This window comes from Tympanuchus pallidicinctus, unplaced genomic scaffold, assembly GCF_026119805.1.
Source record: "Tympanuchus pallidicinctus isolate F22 unplaced genomic scaffold, pur_lepc_1.0 scaffold13, whole genome shotgun sequence".
NCBI classification, from domain to species: Eukaryota; Metazoa; Chordata; class Aves; order Galliformes; family Phasianidae; genus Tympanuchus; species Tympanuchus pallidicinctus.
This window is the reverse complement of record NW_026294648.1, coordinates 17,527,461-17,543,302: the sequence shown is the minus strand read 5'-3', so window position 1 is coordinate 17,543,302 and position 15,842 is coordinate 17,527,461. Positions and strand designations below refer to the sequence as shown.

At 49.6% G+C, this 15,842-nt stretch overlaps 2 protein-coding genes across 2 annotated transcripts; one reads left to right on the top strand and one right to left on the bottom strand.

The window, feature by feature from the left end:
• Window positions 1-26: 26 nt before the first annotated feature.
• On the bottom strand, window positions 27-3,201 carry MARS2 (methionyl-tRNA synthetase 2, mitochondrial). Its single transcript, XM_052673063.1, is given in 4 exon segments — window positions 27-1,267; window positions 2,104-2,438; window positions 2,816-3,021; window positions 3,023-3,201. Coding segments are annotated over 4 exon segments (1,899 nt in total). The 3' UTR covers window positions 27-88.
• AIFM1 (apoptosis inducing factor mitochondria associated 1) lies at window positions 3,153-14,951 on the top strand. Its single transcript, XM_052673064.1, has 16 exons — window positions 3,153-3,272; window positions 4,760-4,887; window positions 5,468-5,561; window positions 6,129-6,241; window positions 6,370-6,500; window positions 7,552-7,642; window positions 8,350-8,434; window positions 9,363-9,439; window positions 10,337-10,445; window positions 10,592-10,699; window positions 10,788-10,876; window positions 10,956-11,096; window positions 11,627-11,769; window positions 13,391-13,515; window positions 14,134-14,330; window positions 14,736-14,951. The coding sequence occupies exons 1-16, from the start codon at window positions 3,188-3,190 to the stop codon at window positions 14,805-14,807; spliced, it is 1,788 nt and encodes a 595-aa protein (XP_052529024.1). The 5' UTR covers window positions 3,153-3,187; the 3' UTR covers window positions 14,808-14,951.
• Window positions 14,952-15,842: the final 891 nt, after the last annotated feature.

Here is a 15,842-nt window from a genome sequence, read left to right as displayed (position 1 = left end):
CAAGAGATGGGAGGAACACGCTCTGATAAAAATGATGTTTCCTAGGAGTTCCTGGAGGCTTTTATTTACATAAGCTATTTGTCAGACACTAAAGCCTCCTCTTCTCTATCTGATGCTGACTTGATTTCTCTAGTCTGGGAAACAAGATGCCAGTGTCCGGTCCAAGCTGTCTCCCTTCAAAGGGACATGGCTTCCCACTGTAGCGTGGCAGAAATGTCAAACTTGAGATCTCTCTCTCTTCTGGCTCAACAGCCAGCCTGGAAAGCAACTTGTCTGCAGTGCATGGGATCACTGGCTGCAGGAGAGTCCCATAGACCCGCAGACATTCCAGAGTAACATGGATGATGGTGTCAAGCCAGAGCTTCTCTGCGGGGTCTTTTCTGTCAAGTTTCCAAGGCCTGTGCCTCTGGAAGAAACCGTTGGTCTGCCTTACACACAGGGCAATGCATTCTAAAGCCTTGTAGATCTGGAAATCTTCAAAATAACCAGCTACTTGCAGAGGCAGAGAAGCCACAGCCACCACAAACTCATAGTCCTCAGCAGCAGCCCTACCCAGGGCTTCTGGCTCCCTGTAATCCACAACCTTAGGAAAACAAGTCTCTGAGAAACACGGGTAAGTGTTGCTGGGGTTAATGCCAGGGGCTGTTGACCGATTCAGAAGTCCCCCAAGTGCATCTGCCAGTTCTGAATTCACAACCTTAACGACCTTCTCGTCATAATAGTCACAATCCCTCTCGGGAACACCCTGCCTTAGCAAGAAGTACCGAAATCCATCTACCGTGTATCGTTCATTGCAAGCAAAGGGATCAATCACATTGCCCAGGCTTTTGGACATCTTCTGCCCACGGACAGTCCAGTGGGAGTGCACAAATATTCGCTCAGGAGGGGACAGCCCAGCTGCCATCAGCAGCGCCGGCCAGTAGACAGCATGAAATTTGAGGATGTCCTTGCCCACCACATGGTGTGCAGCAGGCCACCACTCACCGTGCGTCTCAGGGTAGCCCAGAACACTCAAATAATTCACTAAGGCATCTACCCATACGTAAATAGTTTGCGTTGAGTCACTGGGGACAGGGATACCCCACTGCAACCGGCTTCTCTCACGTGAGATGGACAAATCTGGCAAGTCCTCTCCCAGCCAGCAAAGCACACGCTGGTAGAAAGGCTCGGGGGAAATGGCACGTGGGTTGTCACGGAGCCACTTCTGCAGCGGGTCCTGGAACGCAGACAGCTTGAACATGTAATTCTCCTCTTTGGTCCAGTGCACCTGAGAACACAGGAGAGAAAAAAAATTAGAGCTCAAATGCTTGTGAATGGTTTCACAGCTTGCACACAGCATAGTCGGTTCGAGTTCCTCTAGAAATGCTTCTCTTCACCATCAACTCAACAGTTTCAATGAAACAACTTGTTTCAACAACTTGCAATCAGGGTTCCGAAGCCTGCTGCCTCTGTTTTAGATCTAAGGCTGCTTTCTTTGCCATAAAACTGATCTTTTCCCTCAACCACCTTGTGTGCTTTATCAAGATATGCTATTTTACAGCCTTTCTCCTTCTGTGTGAGCCAACACTTGTATACCTCACTCTTGAACATATACCAAAGGAGATTAATCTCTGCTTAGCTTTGAAGTATGATTATCTGCCACAGTTGAGTTAAATCATGCAACCCCTGACACTGTATAAGAAAAACAGTGGTAGAGACACATTAGGTCAGGTACCCACACTCCTGATTCCAATGCTATTCAATGGTGAGACTAGCAACAAACAGCTCACTCATGAACAGCTTTACTCTTCTTTCACCCAACTCCTTTCATCGCCACTTTAAAACACTGTTTCCAAGCCAACAGCCCATTCTGCAGCAGCAGAATCCCTTCCATGCCACAAGGCTGAAATCTGCACCTGACCCTTGGGGTTTGGGATCCCATTGGCAGCTCTCTCCCATATAACCAAACACAGCTGTGAGACATAGAGAACACGCTTTGAAATCAAGGCAAGTCTCAGCTGAAGCACTACACAGACAGTATTTTCTTTTTAGAACAAAATAACAGGTGTGCAGCACTCATACAGAACAGCCTAAACTTGGTCAGCAAAACAGGGGTGCTGTTACCTCATGGCCAGACTCCACAGACACCTTGTGTGTGCAGCCCTGGGCATCCACCCGCTCCGTGAGCTGACTTTCAGGCAGGAAGCCCTCCTCTGCCGTGCAGTACCACCCCTCATAGGTCCCCTTGTAGAGAGCCCCGCGCTCCTGCAGGGCAGCCCAGAAGTGACACACAGCTTGGCAGTGACGGGGCTCACTGGTGCGAATGAAGTCAGTGAAGGAGATGGCTGCCTGGGTGAAGGCCTTGTGGAACAGTGCTGAGATCCGTGCACAGAGTTCTGGGGGTGAGGTTCCTGCTGCGGCTGCGGCCTGTTGGATCTTCAGCCCGTGCTCATCAGTCCCTGAAAAGCCAGAGATGGTCACAGGAAGGGGATGTGGAACCATGCTGGGACACTGGGCCTGGGGAAACAGGGACAGCCCAGGGACACGAGGGCTGGGCGTCAGCCCCAGGAATCACCAATCCCAACCCATTCCCCCCCACTGACCATGTCCCTCAGTGCCACATCCCCACGGTTCTGGAACACCTCAGGGTTTGTTGACCTCCCCCACCTCCTTGTGCAGCTGTGCCGCTGCATCATCGCTCTTTCTTAGAATCATTTTTTTCCCTGTATCCAACCTGAACTTGAAGAGAAGCCCCGGACACAGGGACAGCCACCACAGCCCGCGGGACCCGGGGCCAGGCCCGACAGAAGCCGAGGCCCCGCGCACCCGCACTCACCTGTGGAAAGGCGGCTCGGCCCGGCGCCCTGAAGGCCGCGTTGACGGTGCAGAGCGTCGGCCAACAGAGCAGAGTAGAGGTGCCCAATGTGAGGCGGCCCGTTAGCGTAGAAGATGGGCGTGGAGAGCAGCAGGCGGCGACCGGGCCCAGCGGTAGAAGCAGCGCGGCGGAACGGCCGCGGGAGGCGGAGAGGAGGCCGCAGCATAGCGGCGGCGGAACCATAGAGACGACGGCGCAGAGCGGCCGCGCGCGAGCGCGGATGGGAGGAAGGCGGGGGACGCGGCAGCCAATGAGAAGCCGGCTTGCGGGCGGCCGCGCGTGCGCCGTGGAGGCGACGGGGGCGGCGTGAGGTCGGGCCGGGAGCGGCGCGCAATGAGCGGCGCCATGTCGTGCTGCCGCCTGGCCGCCGCCGCGCTGCGTCCCCTCAGCTCCGTGCAACGCGGCCGATCCGCCGCAGGTGAGTGGGGATGGGGCGGACCCGGCTCTGCGAGGGCGTCCCCGCACCTCCCTGCGTCCGGGGGATGTCGGGCACGGGCCCGGTCCGCTGTGAACGGAGCGCAACGAGGGCGCGCTCTGCAGAGCAACCGCAGCGTGTCCTCACGCAGTCTGACCGCCGTTCTGCTTGGAAACGGGCGGCGCTGGGCTGCGGCACCACTGAGCTGCGGGAAGGTGAACACCGCGCAGTGCCGAAGGAGACGCGCGCTCGTCCTGCCTGCGGTTTGCTCGCAGCTGGCTTCGTCTGAGCCGGCAGCCCCGCCGCTCCTTGGCTTCGGGGTGGTCGCGCTGCCCGCTGAACCCTTTGCTTTCCATAACGTGCATCAGCGGAGCCTTCTCCGCTGGCAGGGACTCTTTGCAGCCGTAAGCGCGGCTGCCGGTTGCCCCGTGCGGGTGTTGGAGCCCTGGGGCGGAGCGAGGAGCGCTCCTGCGTCTTCCCTGTGGCCATTCTTGTTAATTTCTTTAATAACGTTTTGATCTTGCGTGCATATTTGGTACCCGCAGCAGGCTTGGAGCCATTTGTTTTGGCAGAGTAATTCACTGCAGTCGCTCAGATGTGGTATGCTGGGCGTTGCAAACGAGCAGCTTATTTACTCAGCTTAAGAAACGATTTGCTCTCTAAATTTCAAAGCATCCATTGTATTGCCAGTGTTGGTGTTCTTGTCTAAGAAGCCGTATGGCTGGGTCACCTTGTTGCAGTGCTGGAATGTTCCCATGCAGATGAGCAGACAAGGCTCTCCGTGCTCTGCCTGGGGCAGAGGCTTCTGGTTTTGCCCTTGTGGGTTTTCTCAGCATTAGAAGATGTGGGAGCAGGAGGGCAGCTGGCAGAGCAGGAGGTCTCCTGTCAGACCTTGGGGAAGCAGCTTTGACCTGTCATTCAGAATATTCATTTCTGAACATGAAAAAGCTTCTTTGTGAAGTAGAACTGCTCTGTAATGGTTGGGCACCCGTTGCAATTTGCAATCAACATGTAGCTGGTGAGAAAGTTGTGCTGAAGCTTAAGGGCCAGAAGCCATGGGGAGGAGTGACTTGATGCTAAAGTCTTTGTTTGCTTTTAGTTTATATCTCCCTCACTGTCTACTGAAAAGCTTGGTAGAAAAAAAAAAAAAATCTTTGATACTCTTAATAAAGAAAACATTATAAATTAAATAGTCTCTTGAGAGAATTGCATGTTCCCAGTGCCTCCTCTCCCTGCCCCAGTCCACACTGGAAAGTAAAAGGTCAAGCTCAAATGAACCATTAACTTTGAATGTAGAAGGTGGCATAAATAATTAAGAGGTTAATAGTCTGGGTTGCAAAATGTTGATGTCTGCCCCTCTAAGCAGTGGGGTTCCCTTTGCTTTTTCAGTTCACTGAAAACTTATCCTCCTCTCAGGCTCTGTGTAATTGGGAGTCCTTCATACTCAGCACTTCTCCCTGTGTTCTCTCATTGCTTGTCTTCCCCTACAGTTTTGCAGTGCCATCACCTGAGATACCCTTCGAGAACACTGACATCTTCAGGTGTTCCTGGCAAAGCTGGCAGCAACCTACTGCTGTACTTAATTGTGGGAGGAACAGTCACTGGGGCAGGAGTTTATGTAAGATGCTTAAATCAATGTGCTTTTACTGGGGAAAGGGTGGAGGGAGGGTACCATCTTTACCTTAATTATTTTTGGTAATGAGTTCTAGCTTTCTGCTGTTCCTGACACTGCTTCTGTCCGTCTCAGTTCTTTTTCATGCTCTGCATTAAATTCCCTAATTCTTCTTTGCATCTCTTTATAATGTTATAAAATACCTGACCGTGGGTAAAACGCACGACGTCTAGGGAGTAAAAGAGGTGTCAGCTCCTCAAGGTGATTCACTTCTGTTCAATCAACGGTTCTGCAGCCCAAGGACCAGATGTATGCAGAAAGCTTCATTGCTTGCTCGTGGAAAGCAGTCAGCCTGCTGAGTCCCACCCTGTCATAAGTAGAACAGGTAGCTGTAAGAGGAATGCACTCAGAAAACTGTGTGTACACCCACAGGTGCTTTTTAAACTCAGGCATATCTGGGTTTGTTTGCTTTAATTGAAAGCAGATGCATTTTCTGAGCAAGTAGGGTAGACAGAAGCTTATGGGGAATAGAAGCAGATGCCTTGAAGCTGTAACACATACAAGGTGTCTTCTTGTCTGTCTCCAGGTATACAAAACACTGAGGGAAAACAAGGAGAGATTCACCAGCCGTGTCACAACAGTAACAACACGGTCCCAAGAAAAGGAATCATCTGCTTCTGGTGGGTATTTGCCTGCAGTTCTGGGTTTGGAGCTGTTTTGCACGAGCTGCTAACTTGAGGCATGCAAAGCAAATAGAATGGAGCCTGCCTGAAAACACAGTGGTGAAGGGAGGAGGGGCCCTGCTTAGGGCTGTCACCTTCTCCCAGCCCGGCAAAGGAGCAGTGCAGTTCCCAGCACCAAATCCTCAGTGCTGTGCCATGTCCTGTTCCATTTAAGGAGTATCATAGAGGGAGAAATGAGGACAAAGTAGCAAAGCTCTTGATAGTTTCTTGCAGCCTGTATGTGGACCACAGGTCACTGAAGGTCACAGGAGTGTGCAGATCTTGCTCAGAGAAACCAAATTTGCTGAACTATGTGGCACTATGAGTTGTGCAGGAAGCAGGCCTCAAGAGAAGTAGGTTCTTAGGAAATACAATGAGATGGAAGGGAAGGGAGGAGAATATCTGGAGTGCTCTCTGCCAAAGGAGGTCTGTATGTGGAAAAAGCTCCGGTTACACACAGTTCTTTGCATGTGGACAGTTTTCCGTGCTGTATTTGCAGTCAACTGTCTGATCTGTTTCCTGCAGCTCCAGGAGCTCACCCTGAGGTCCCATCTCATGTTCCTTTCCTGCTCATTGGTGGAGGAACTGCTGCTTTTGCTGCTGCCCGATCCATTCGGGCTCGTGACCCCGGTGCCCGGGTAAGAGACGCCCTGTTCTAGAGAAGATTCACCTGGATGGCTGAGTACATTCTTGCTTTGCCTACGTAATGCTTTGATGTTTGTCAGCATTGGCGTAGCTGATGTGTGTAGTGACTGCTTGTCTAAAGGTACTGATTGTGTCTGAAGATCCTGCACTGCCCTACATGCGTCCGCCTCTCTCCAAAGAGCTGTGGTTTTCTGATGACCCTCACGTAACGGAGACTCTGCGGTTCAAACAGTGGAATGGCAAAGAAAGGAGGTACGTGTGGCTTGGGCAGCACTGACAAAGAAGAGAGCGTGTGGAAAAGTTTATGATGATCAGAGGATTCTTGTGAGAGAGCCACTGGGGAGCTGCGAAGCATTCAGAAGGCAGTTTGTGGGCACGGAGCAGTGCTGTGTCTGTGATGAAGGCCCTGCGTGTGTATCCGTGTGCACTGTTGGCTGACTGATCCAAAAAGGAGCAGAGCATTGTGTGCTGTAGGCAGAATTTGTGTTGTTTGCAGCAGGCCAGATGACTGCTTAGTGGAGTCCAAAAGGCTGCAGAGCTGTGGAGCGTGGCTTTGCAGAGATGTTACAGACTTGTCAGTCAAGCAACAAAGATCAGGCTGAAAGGTGTGACAGTTGCCAAGAAGAGTGCAGCTTAGTATGAGTTAACTCAATATTAAATTGAGACTTGTGATTCCCTTAAATGTATGTGTCATGCTATAATGTGATGGCAGCTATAGTAATAATAGCAGAGTGGCAAAATCTTTCACCAAAGAAAATGAGGATAAGCCCAAGTGCAGCAGTGTGGAAACAAAGGAAAAAAAACTTGCTTACCTTTAGAAGGCCTCCAGTATGCAGGGATCTCCAGCACAATGGCCTCACCTCCACTGCCAACCCTTAAATAAGGTCTGGGAAGGGCTGGATCCTGGCTCCATCCCTTCCATCACTCAGTGCATTGCGTGCACCTGGGCTGGCCCTGCCTTCCTACCAGGTGCTCCATCACTGCTTCAAGCTGTGAGACAACATTTTTGCTACAGTATGCCAGTAACAGGAGAAATCCTGTGCAGTAAGTTAACAGTAGAGGTGAGCACAGAGCCTTGCAGTTCAGAACAGAGCTCCTGGAACCTTGGATCCCAATGGAGATCCCTCTGATGTTTGTGGTCTTTGATTAAAACACTTGAGTTTAACAGCGTGCAGCAGCGAGTTCTTTGCTATTTCTGAAGTTTGTTATGGTTGCACAGAGTTGCTTTCATGTCATTGGTAGTTTCTGTATAGCTGGTATCAAAGAGTAACTGGAAGACATCTGCTCATTGATCTTTCCCCAGTATATATTTCCAGCCACCATCGTTCTATGTGCACGCTCGTGATTTGCCTTTTGTAGAAAATGGTGGAGTAGCAGTTCTCAGTGGCAAGAAGGTGAGTACTGCATCACCAGCTGTCAATCTAATGTCATACAGTTCTTCCCAAGCAGAGCCCGTGTCTGAGCTGAAAATAAACAGCTGTAGATGGTGTTGTGGAGGTTGGCTGAGGAGAAGAATGTGGAAAATTTTCAGAAACGTGTTTACAGTGAATCAGGGACTATCCTAATATTAAGGACAGCATGTGTGAAGCTTGAAAGCAGGAGAAGCTGTGAGGAGTAGTAGCTAAAGGTAAGAGGACAGTTTGTGCGTGGGATAAGAGTACGTAGAGCTTAGAGACTGTGTGGCAAAATGAGAACTGAGCTGCACATGAGTTGGAAGGTGAGGTGAGTAGAATGTCATCTAAGTAATGGATGACAGCACAAGTAGGAGCAGAATAGAGGCAGCAGAAAGGTGGAAAGCAGTTTGTGGCTTCCTCAGTTCTCTGCATCTTGCTAAAATAAAGAACTTAGTCTTCTTACTGCTGGATTGTTTCTTAGATTCATATCCTGGGATGATCAGTCTAACCTGTCATTGCTACCAAAAGAAACTCTGAACTCCTATTTTCAGTTCCCCCCTCCACTGAAAAATTACAGAGCAATTCAACGGTGTGAAAACGTTGCTCCCAAGTATTCTTCTCTGTTTGGTAGTGTGTGCAATCTGCCTCAAGTAGATGTGCCTACAGGGAGTGGAAGCCTGAGTTCCCCTGCTTGTATGTTTTTGCAGGTTGTGCACATGGATGTGAGAGGCAACACTGTGAAACTCAATGATGGTACCCAGATATCCTATGATAAATGCCTAATTGCAACTGGTAAGAACTTTTGTTTTTATCTCCTGTTCTTCACATTGTGTCAGGCTTGTGATTTCAGGGGCATTAACTGGCAAACTTCTGCCACGTGGCAGAGCGCTCACACAAAGGGCAGTGATGCAGGCAAAGGTGGCGTTGGGTTTTTCCACTTGCTTTATGTAAGCCAGCTTCTCTGGGATGTTCAAAGTTTTACTCTGTCAGAATCAGCAGGGAAGGAGGAAAAGGTGACTGCCCTAACAGCTGGGTAAAGGCACTGCTCTACAGTCAGGTGCTTTAAAACCCTGCCTTCAGCAGTTGCAAGAACAACACCCAGCTCTTGTGTATTGTCAATGAATATAAAGATGTTATAATCATGAAATAAACAGGAGAGTTTGGCAAAGCAGATTAAAATAACAAAAAGAGAATAGAAAACTTACCTGTGTCCTGGGCTCACTGCAAAACTCAAGAGGAGGGACCTCCAGCAGAGATCCTTGCCCCCTGGCAGTCAGCTCTTAAATGGGGTCTAGGAGAGATGCAGCCAGGCTCCACCCCTTCCAGTAGCACAGAATGCCTTCACCTGTGCTCCCAGGGCTCTGCTCAGGTGCTCAATCTGAGGCTCAGGCCGTGACTCAGCAGCTCCCACACACCTGAGCAGAGCACTGCTTCAGCATCTGGCCCTACATCCTTGTGTAGTTAATATGGAACTGACTTTCTGCAGTCAGTAGAGCAGGGTGTATGGCTTTGGGTTGTTTGTGGGGGAGTTAAACTGCAGAGTTAAAACTTTGTGCTTGCACAGAAAGTCTTCCGTGGTGAAAACCAGAGGGCAACAGGCAATAGAGCAGATTGGAACAGCTTTAAAAGCACAGTCCAGATGGCTGATAGCTCATTGCTGATGTGGCCAGCAGTCATTAGTGTTTCTCTCTCCCTGTCTTCCCTCCCACCCTGTCCTCAGGTGGCTCCCCGAGGAACCTGCCTGCCATCGAAAGGGCAGGAAAGGATGTGCAGCAACGGCTGACGCTGTTCCGAAAGGTAAATCTGCAGGCACTGGGCAGAGGCCGAAGTCATCAGAGACACTACCAGCATTTTCAGCTTGTTAGCTCTCTGCTTTGGCTCCAGGACAGCCTTGCCTCGGCTACCAGCTCCCCTCAGCTGGTAACCAGGGATCCTTTTGCTGCTTATTCTTTTCCCTGAGCAGGTGAACGGTGTGAAGTCTGACGTCGCTCTCCTCCTCAGCCTGAGACATTCCTGTCACACACTGAAGTTCTAGCCGAGTGTTTGTGTTAGCTCTTGGAATAGCTTCAGTAGTTTGCTGATACTCTGATGTCCACGTCTTCTTCGTGGCATTTCTTCACCTTCATCCTATGCCTTAGGGGAAAGTGGATGAAAGAACTGAAGTTTGTTGGTGGACTCCCAGTTTACTTTGAAGAGAAGCTTTTTGTTGACAGGCTCCACGTTTCTTGAAACTGTGGGGTTTACAACAAACAGGGAGTTTCTTCCTTAGTCTGGGAATGAATCAAGAATAAAGAGCCCTGTGGTCTGCTCACTGTTAGGTCTGCTGGGATCTGTTCAGCTGTGTAAGGGATGTGTCAAAGACACGTAATGGGAGACAGGGTGTTCCTGTAGTACTGCGTGTGCTGTAGATCGTTTGCATCTGGAGATTTCATTGCAATTTCCTTCTTGACAAGTGGGAGAAAATGCTGAGATTGTGCAAGATTTTCCCTGTCAGCAAACATTAGGAAGCCAGAGGGTTTGGGTTTTTTCTTTCCTTTTTTTCCTTTTTCTTTCTGTGCAGTAGAGGAAGAGAAGGAAGGAAAAACATGTCTCCCATTCTAAGTCAAGGAAGGAGTTACTCTTATTTCAAAGGGAGAAACTGCAGAATTTTCCCACTGCCATTCCTGTTTGAAATGAGAATAAATCTTCTTTCAGATTGAGGACTTCAGAAATCTGGAGAAGATTTCAAGACAAGTCAAGTCCATCACAATTATTGGTGGTGGTTTTCTTGGCAGTGAGCTGGCCTGTGCTCTGGGCAGAAGAGGTAAGTGTGCTCCAGCAGGCAGCTTGCTTCAGCTGGCAGCTTTACAGAAGCAGCAGGCATTGAATGCAGTCAGCCTGACATCACACACTGGTTTTTTCTATTCCACATCTGCTGGATTTTTGCACAGATTTGCTCTTTGCTTTCAGCACAAACCAGAAACCTGGAGGTGATTCAGCTGTTTCCAGAGAATGGCAATATGGGCAAAGTCTTGCCTGAATATCTGAGCAACTGGACCACAGAGAAAGTGAGAAGAGGTGAAGCTGTGCTCCAGTCTCCTCCTCCTGCTTCAACTGAAGCCCTCCTGGCCCCGTGCAAGCAGTGACATTTCCTTTTTGTTTCCAGAGGGCGTTAATGTTATGCCTAATGCCGTGGTCAAGTCTGTCTCTGTCTCTGGAAATCGACTGGTGATTAAACTGAAAGATGGCCGAAAGGTGAATCTGAATGCTGAGGGTGGGAATGTTTGCAGGGCCACTGAGAGAAACAGAGTAACTGTTACAAATTATCCCACAGGTGGAGACCGACCACATTGTGGCTGCTGTTGGGCTGGAGCCTAACGTGGAATTAGCAAAGTCTGCTGGTCTGGAGGTGGATTCTGACTTTGGAGGGTTCAGGGTGAATGCAGAGCTGCAGGCACGCTCCAATATCTGGGTGGTGAGTACATGTGAAGGGGTTTTCTTCCAGCTGCTTTGACCAACGCAGTCAAAGAGCCTGGAATCCTGGGGGCTGGCATACCTAAATTAGGTGAATGGTGTAAAGTAATGAGCCCAGGTGCTGTGCCTTGGAGCCTGTCCATGCACTACAGCACGCCTTGGTACTGTGGTAACAACTGCACTCCTTTATCTGTGCTCCCTAAGAGAACCTGGGGTAACTTAAAGGTAGTGTGGGTTGCTGTGTTGTGTCAGAGCCCTTTTGGTGGGGAGCTGAGACTGATTCCTCTGGGAAAAAAAAAACCAAACCAAGCACATACCTGATGCTGCCTTAATTTTCTGCAGCTCAGTGAAAGATGTTGAGAAGACAGAGCTGGAATAGCCTGGGAAATGGAAGAAGGTGTGAAGGAGAGGGGGCTGGCAGAACAACTCACTTCCTTGTCTCAGTCATCTTTGTCCCAATGCCTCTTTTGTGTGTTAATTTGGGCTTTTGATGTCTGTGTTCAGTCATCACTGAATGAATTTCTCTTTAAGGCTGGGGATGCTGCTTGCTTCTATGATATCAAACTAGGTAGAAGACGTGTAGAGCACCACGATCACGCTGTTGTGAGTGGCAGACTAGCTGGAGAGAACATGACGGGAGCTGCAAAGCCCTACTGGCATCAGTCTATGTTCTGGTAATGCTGAGTGCTTTAAAGCTGCTTATTTGACCATGCTGTTAGGAGCTCTGACAAGATACACCTCGTAAAGCTTCCTGTTTTCAGGCTGCAATGAATGCAGAGCAAATAACCTGTGCAGCTTATTTGCAGAGTCTCAGGGAGCACACGTGAGCTTTCACTGCCCTGCCTTCTCTAAGTTATTCTTTGCCCCTGCAGAATCCAGTTTCTCCCTGATTGTGTATCATTCAACAGAGCAAGAAGCAAAGAAATAGCAGCCCTTTTCTTCAAGCAGGTTGATCTGCACCCTAAACTTCACAACTTCTGTTAGAATTATTGGGAACTCCCCAGCACAATCTGTTGGTTTCAGTTCTGGTGAACCTTTGCTGATCAGCTCCACTGGTGCCTTGGTAGCAACACAGCAGTGCACCCAGGCCTGTTTTTGAAAGCATTTGTAAGGAATGAAGAAAACAAAGCATTTTCTTTTAAATTCTTTAAAAAGAGGGCAAAAATTGGTCTGCTGGCTCAGAATGCACCAGAAGTAGAGTGAGCACAAGTTTAAATGTGGGAAAAGAGCTTTTGCTCCTGGGGGAAGAACCCCCTCCAAAAAGAATTCCTTACGACTCCTCATCACGTGTCTGAACGCTGGGTCTGTGCCACATGGGCTCTGCACACAGAGCATTTATTACTCAGCTGTTAAACAAGGATACTGAAGCACCTTTTAACTGTGTGTTTTCCTGGGAGGTGCTCTGTGAGACTGGGGGCTGTGAGCTGCAGCCTCAAGTGTGGCCAGGAGGCGTGAAGTGAAAGCCTGCCAGCCTTTGCTGGCTTAGATGTCCTGTTCCTGTGCTAAAAAGCTGCCAAACAGCAGGAAATCCTTAAACGTTTTCCCAGTGCTCAGAATTCCTGCAGAGCTCCTTGGTTCTAACTCAGAAGGACGAGGCATTCGGGTAATGCATGAATGTAACAATGTTATAATTAAGAAATACACAGGAAAGTCAGGCTAAACAGGTTATCACACTAAAGAACGGATGGAAAGCTTACCTTAGGGCTCACTGAGAAGACTCCAAGAGGAGCAATCTCCAGCAGAGATCCTTCCCCACTGGCAGTCAGCTCTTAAATGGGGTCCAGGAGAGGTGCAGCCAGGCTCCATCCCTTCCAGTAGCACAGAATTGCCTTCACCTGTGCTCCCAGGGCTGACTCAGAGCTCAATCTGAGGTTCAGGCCATGATTCAGCAGCTCCCACACCCTCTGATCAGGTGGCCTCATCTGGAACCCAGAGAAGCACTTGCTTCTGCCCCAGCTCTGCAAGTTTCATTGGCACTCATTGAACAGCACAGAAGATTTCTGGCACTTCCCACTAATTGTGTACCTACTGCCTGTGTCCTGATGCCCCTGTCTGGCTCCTGAGCTTAGGTGTGTAACTTCCTAAAGGGTGAAGGTGCACACAGCTCACGGAAGCAGCCTGGCTTCCTTCAAGGAGAAATCTGACACATTTTGAGTTCCCCGTTGGTTAAACTGGTTGCTTCTGTGATGGATGCACTGTCCTGATTCCTCCTTACGCGACGCTGTCGGGAGGATTTGGGATCGCTGCGTGTTTGCGATGCTGCTCCTACAGATGAGCTTTGTTGTTTATGCCTAGGAGCGATCTGGGTCCTGATGTGGGCTATGAAGCAATCGGCCTCGTCGACAGTACCTTGCCTACAGTCGGGGTCTTTGCTAAAGCAACAGCAAAAGACACACCAAAATCTGCAACAGAGCAGTCAGGTGGGTTCCTGGCCTTCCTTGGGAGCTGTGTGCCTGCATGGAGGCTTTTGTGGCCGGCTCTGTGCGGCCGCAGGGAGGATCTGGTCTCATCTGGGTGCTCTATTCTAGACCAACCTATAAATGCTGGTTTTGATGTTAAAATGTGATTAAAAACATAATGTTCCACTGGGGCAAAATGCAGTTTATTTACCATATTAAAAGGGGAGGTTTAGATGAGGTACAAGGAAGAAACTCTTTCCTTGGGGGGTGATGAGGTACTGGCACAGCTTGTCCAGAGAAGTTATGTGTGTCCCATCCCTGGAGGTGCCCAGGGCAGGGTTGGATGGCCGTTCCCATGGTGTGGGGTTGGAAGCAGTTGATCTTTGAAGGTCTCTTTGAACCCAAACCATCCTGTGATTCTGTGGTGTGTTTGGCTGTGGAAGCTGGAAGCTGTCAGAGTTGTGCTTTGTGTTAGGATTGCTTCTTTATTGTGTTATAGAAGCTTTTGCTGGACACAACTCCAAAGAAAGCACACCTAAATCTTTTGCAGAAGCCATCTGCCTGTCCTGCTTTCCCCAGCACAGAGAGCTCCTCCTTTTTTCTGCACTGGATGTTTGATGTCTCCCATCTTTGCCTTAGGGACAGGTATTCGATCAGAAAGTGAAACAGAAGCAGAAGCCTCCGAAGTTCCCATTTCTCCAAGCTCTTCACCAACGCCTCAAGTTCCAAAAGAAGGAGAAGATTATGGCAAAGGGGTCATTTTCTACCTCAGGGATAAAGTGGTGGTGGGAATTGTATTGTGGAACATCTTCAACAGGATGCCTATTGCTCGAAAGGTCAGTAGAGGACGAGTGTGCTGAAGCAGGGGGCTGTGGCATTCAGCTTGCTTAGATCCAGGACTTTCTTGTGGAAAAATCAATCTATCAGTAGATAGTGAGGATACATAAAGGCAGATGTTGTTCTAGCATGAAATTACCAGCACGATAAATGAGAGGAGAGCAGTGGATATCGTCTTTCTGGACTTGATTACGACTTATGACACTGGACCTCTCCTCACAAACAAACTGATGCAGCCGGGGCTGGGTGAGCAGGGAGGTGCACTGCAAAGTGGCTGAAGGGCCAAGGCCAGAGGGTGGGGATCAGAGATGCAAAGCCTGCTTGGCAGGGGACCCCAGGGTCAGTGCATCCCACTGTGTTGTTTATAGGACATACGAGTTTGAATGCATGTTTCCTTCTTTCAGATCATCAAAGATGGGGAGGAGCATGCTGATCTCAATGAAGTAGCAAAGCTTTTCAACATCCACGAAGACTAAACTCCAGGATCACTGCAATAGGAGGAGTGAGTAGGGCTGTGTTTGTCCCTTCCGTTTGGAGAGCTTGCTTTGAGCACTTGTGAATATTTCCCATCACCCAGAATTCTAATATTTCACCAATAAAGTCAGATTCTTCTAAGTTAAGTGCCTCCTTCCTGCACTTGTTGCATTGCTGGTTTTGAAAGGGCAGCCTGTGGCGTGTTGCTGCTGGTAGTTTTTCCCTCTTATCAACACCAGAGAAGCCTGCAGAGGTGTTGTTTTCTCACAGCACTGTGTGGCTGATGAGCTTTCTGCCCTGACTGGGTGGAGGGCTGTGCTCGTGGTAACAAATTCTGCCCTCATGGGACGAAATAGTCCTTGGAGCAGCTAAGTTACAACCTGCTACACTAAGGCTGCCTGAAGACCCTCCAGCTCACTTCCCCTCCTTCTGTCTGTGATTTGAGTCAGGGATCCTAAACGTTTCAGTGCTGCTGTTGATTTGTCCTGTTTGATTCATACTTGCACCACGTTGTATCACACTGGGCAAGCATGGAACCTCACCTGGTGTTGGGATGGGAGCACAGAAATGAGCCATCTACCCTCTCAATTTTTGAGGCTGCCCTTTGCTGCTCTGTTGTTCCCCTACGAACGATGCCACGTGCAGTGCTGTACCCCTCAGGGTGGTGGGGCACAGCCCAAGCTTTCCTTTCACTGCACTGTGAAGGCATTCCTGCCCCCCTTGGTCTCCTGTTCTGCAGTCTGCTCAGCAACTGGACAGAAGTGATGGAGAACCTTACTGGGTCTAAGGCTGAAGGCTCACCTGGACAGGGCCTTGATTACAGGGATTGGAATGGGCCTGCAGTGTGTTTAGGTGCCAGCCTGACAGTGTCTTCAGAAAGCTTAGAAGTTCCTCTACTATTTTCTCCAGGCCTCAGGGAGGGGCACCAGGGAACCACTGCTCTCACCAGAGCTTCAGGCTGGGCTCAGCCAAGTCCGAAGGGCAGCACGAGGCCAGCATCTGCATCCATGGAGAGCTAGGAGAAAACCAAAGTGAAA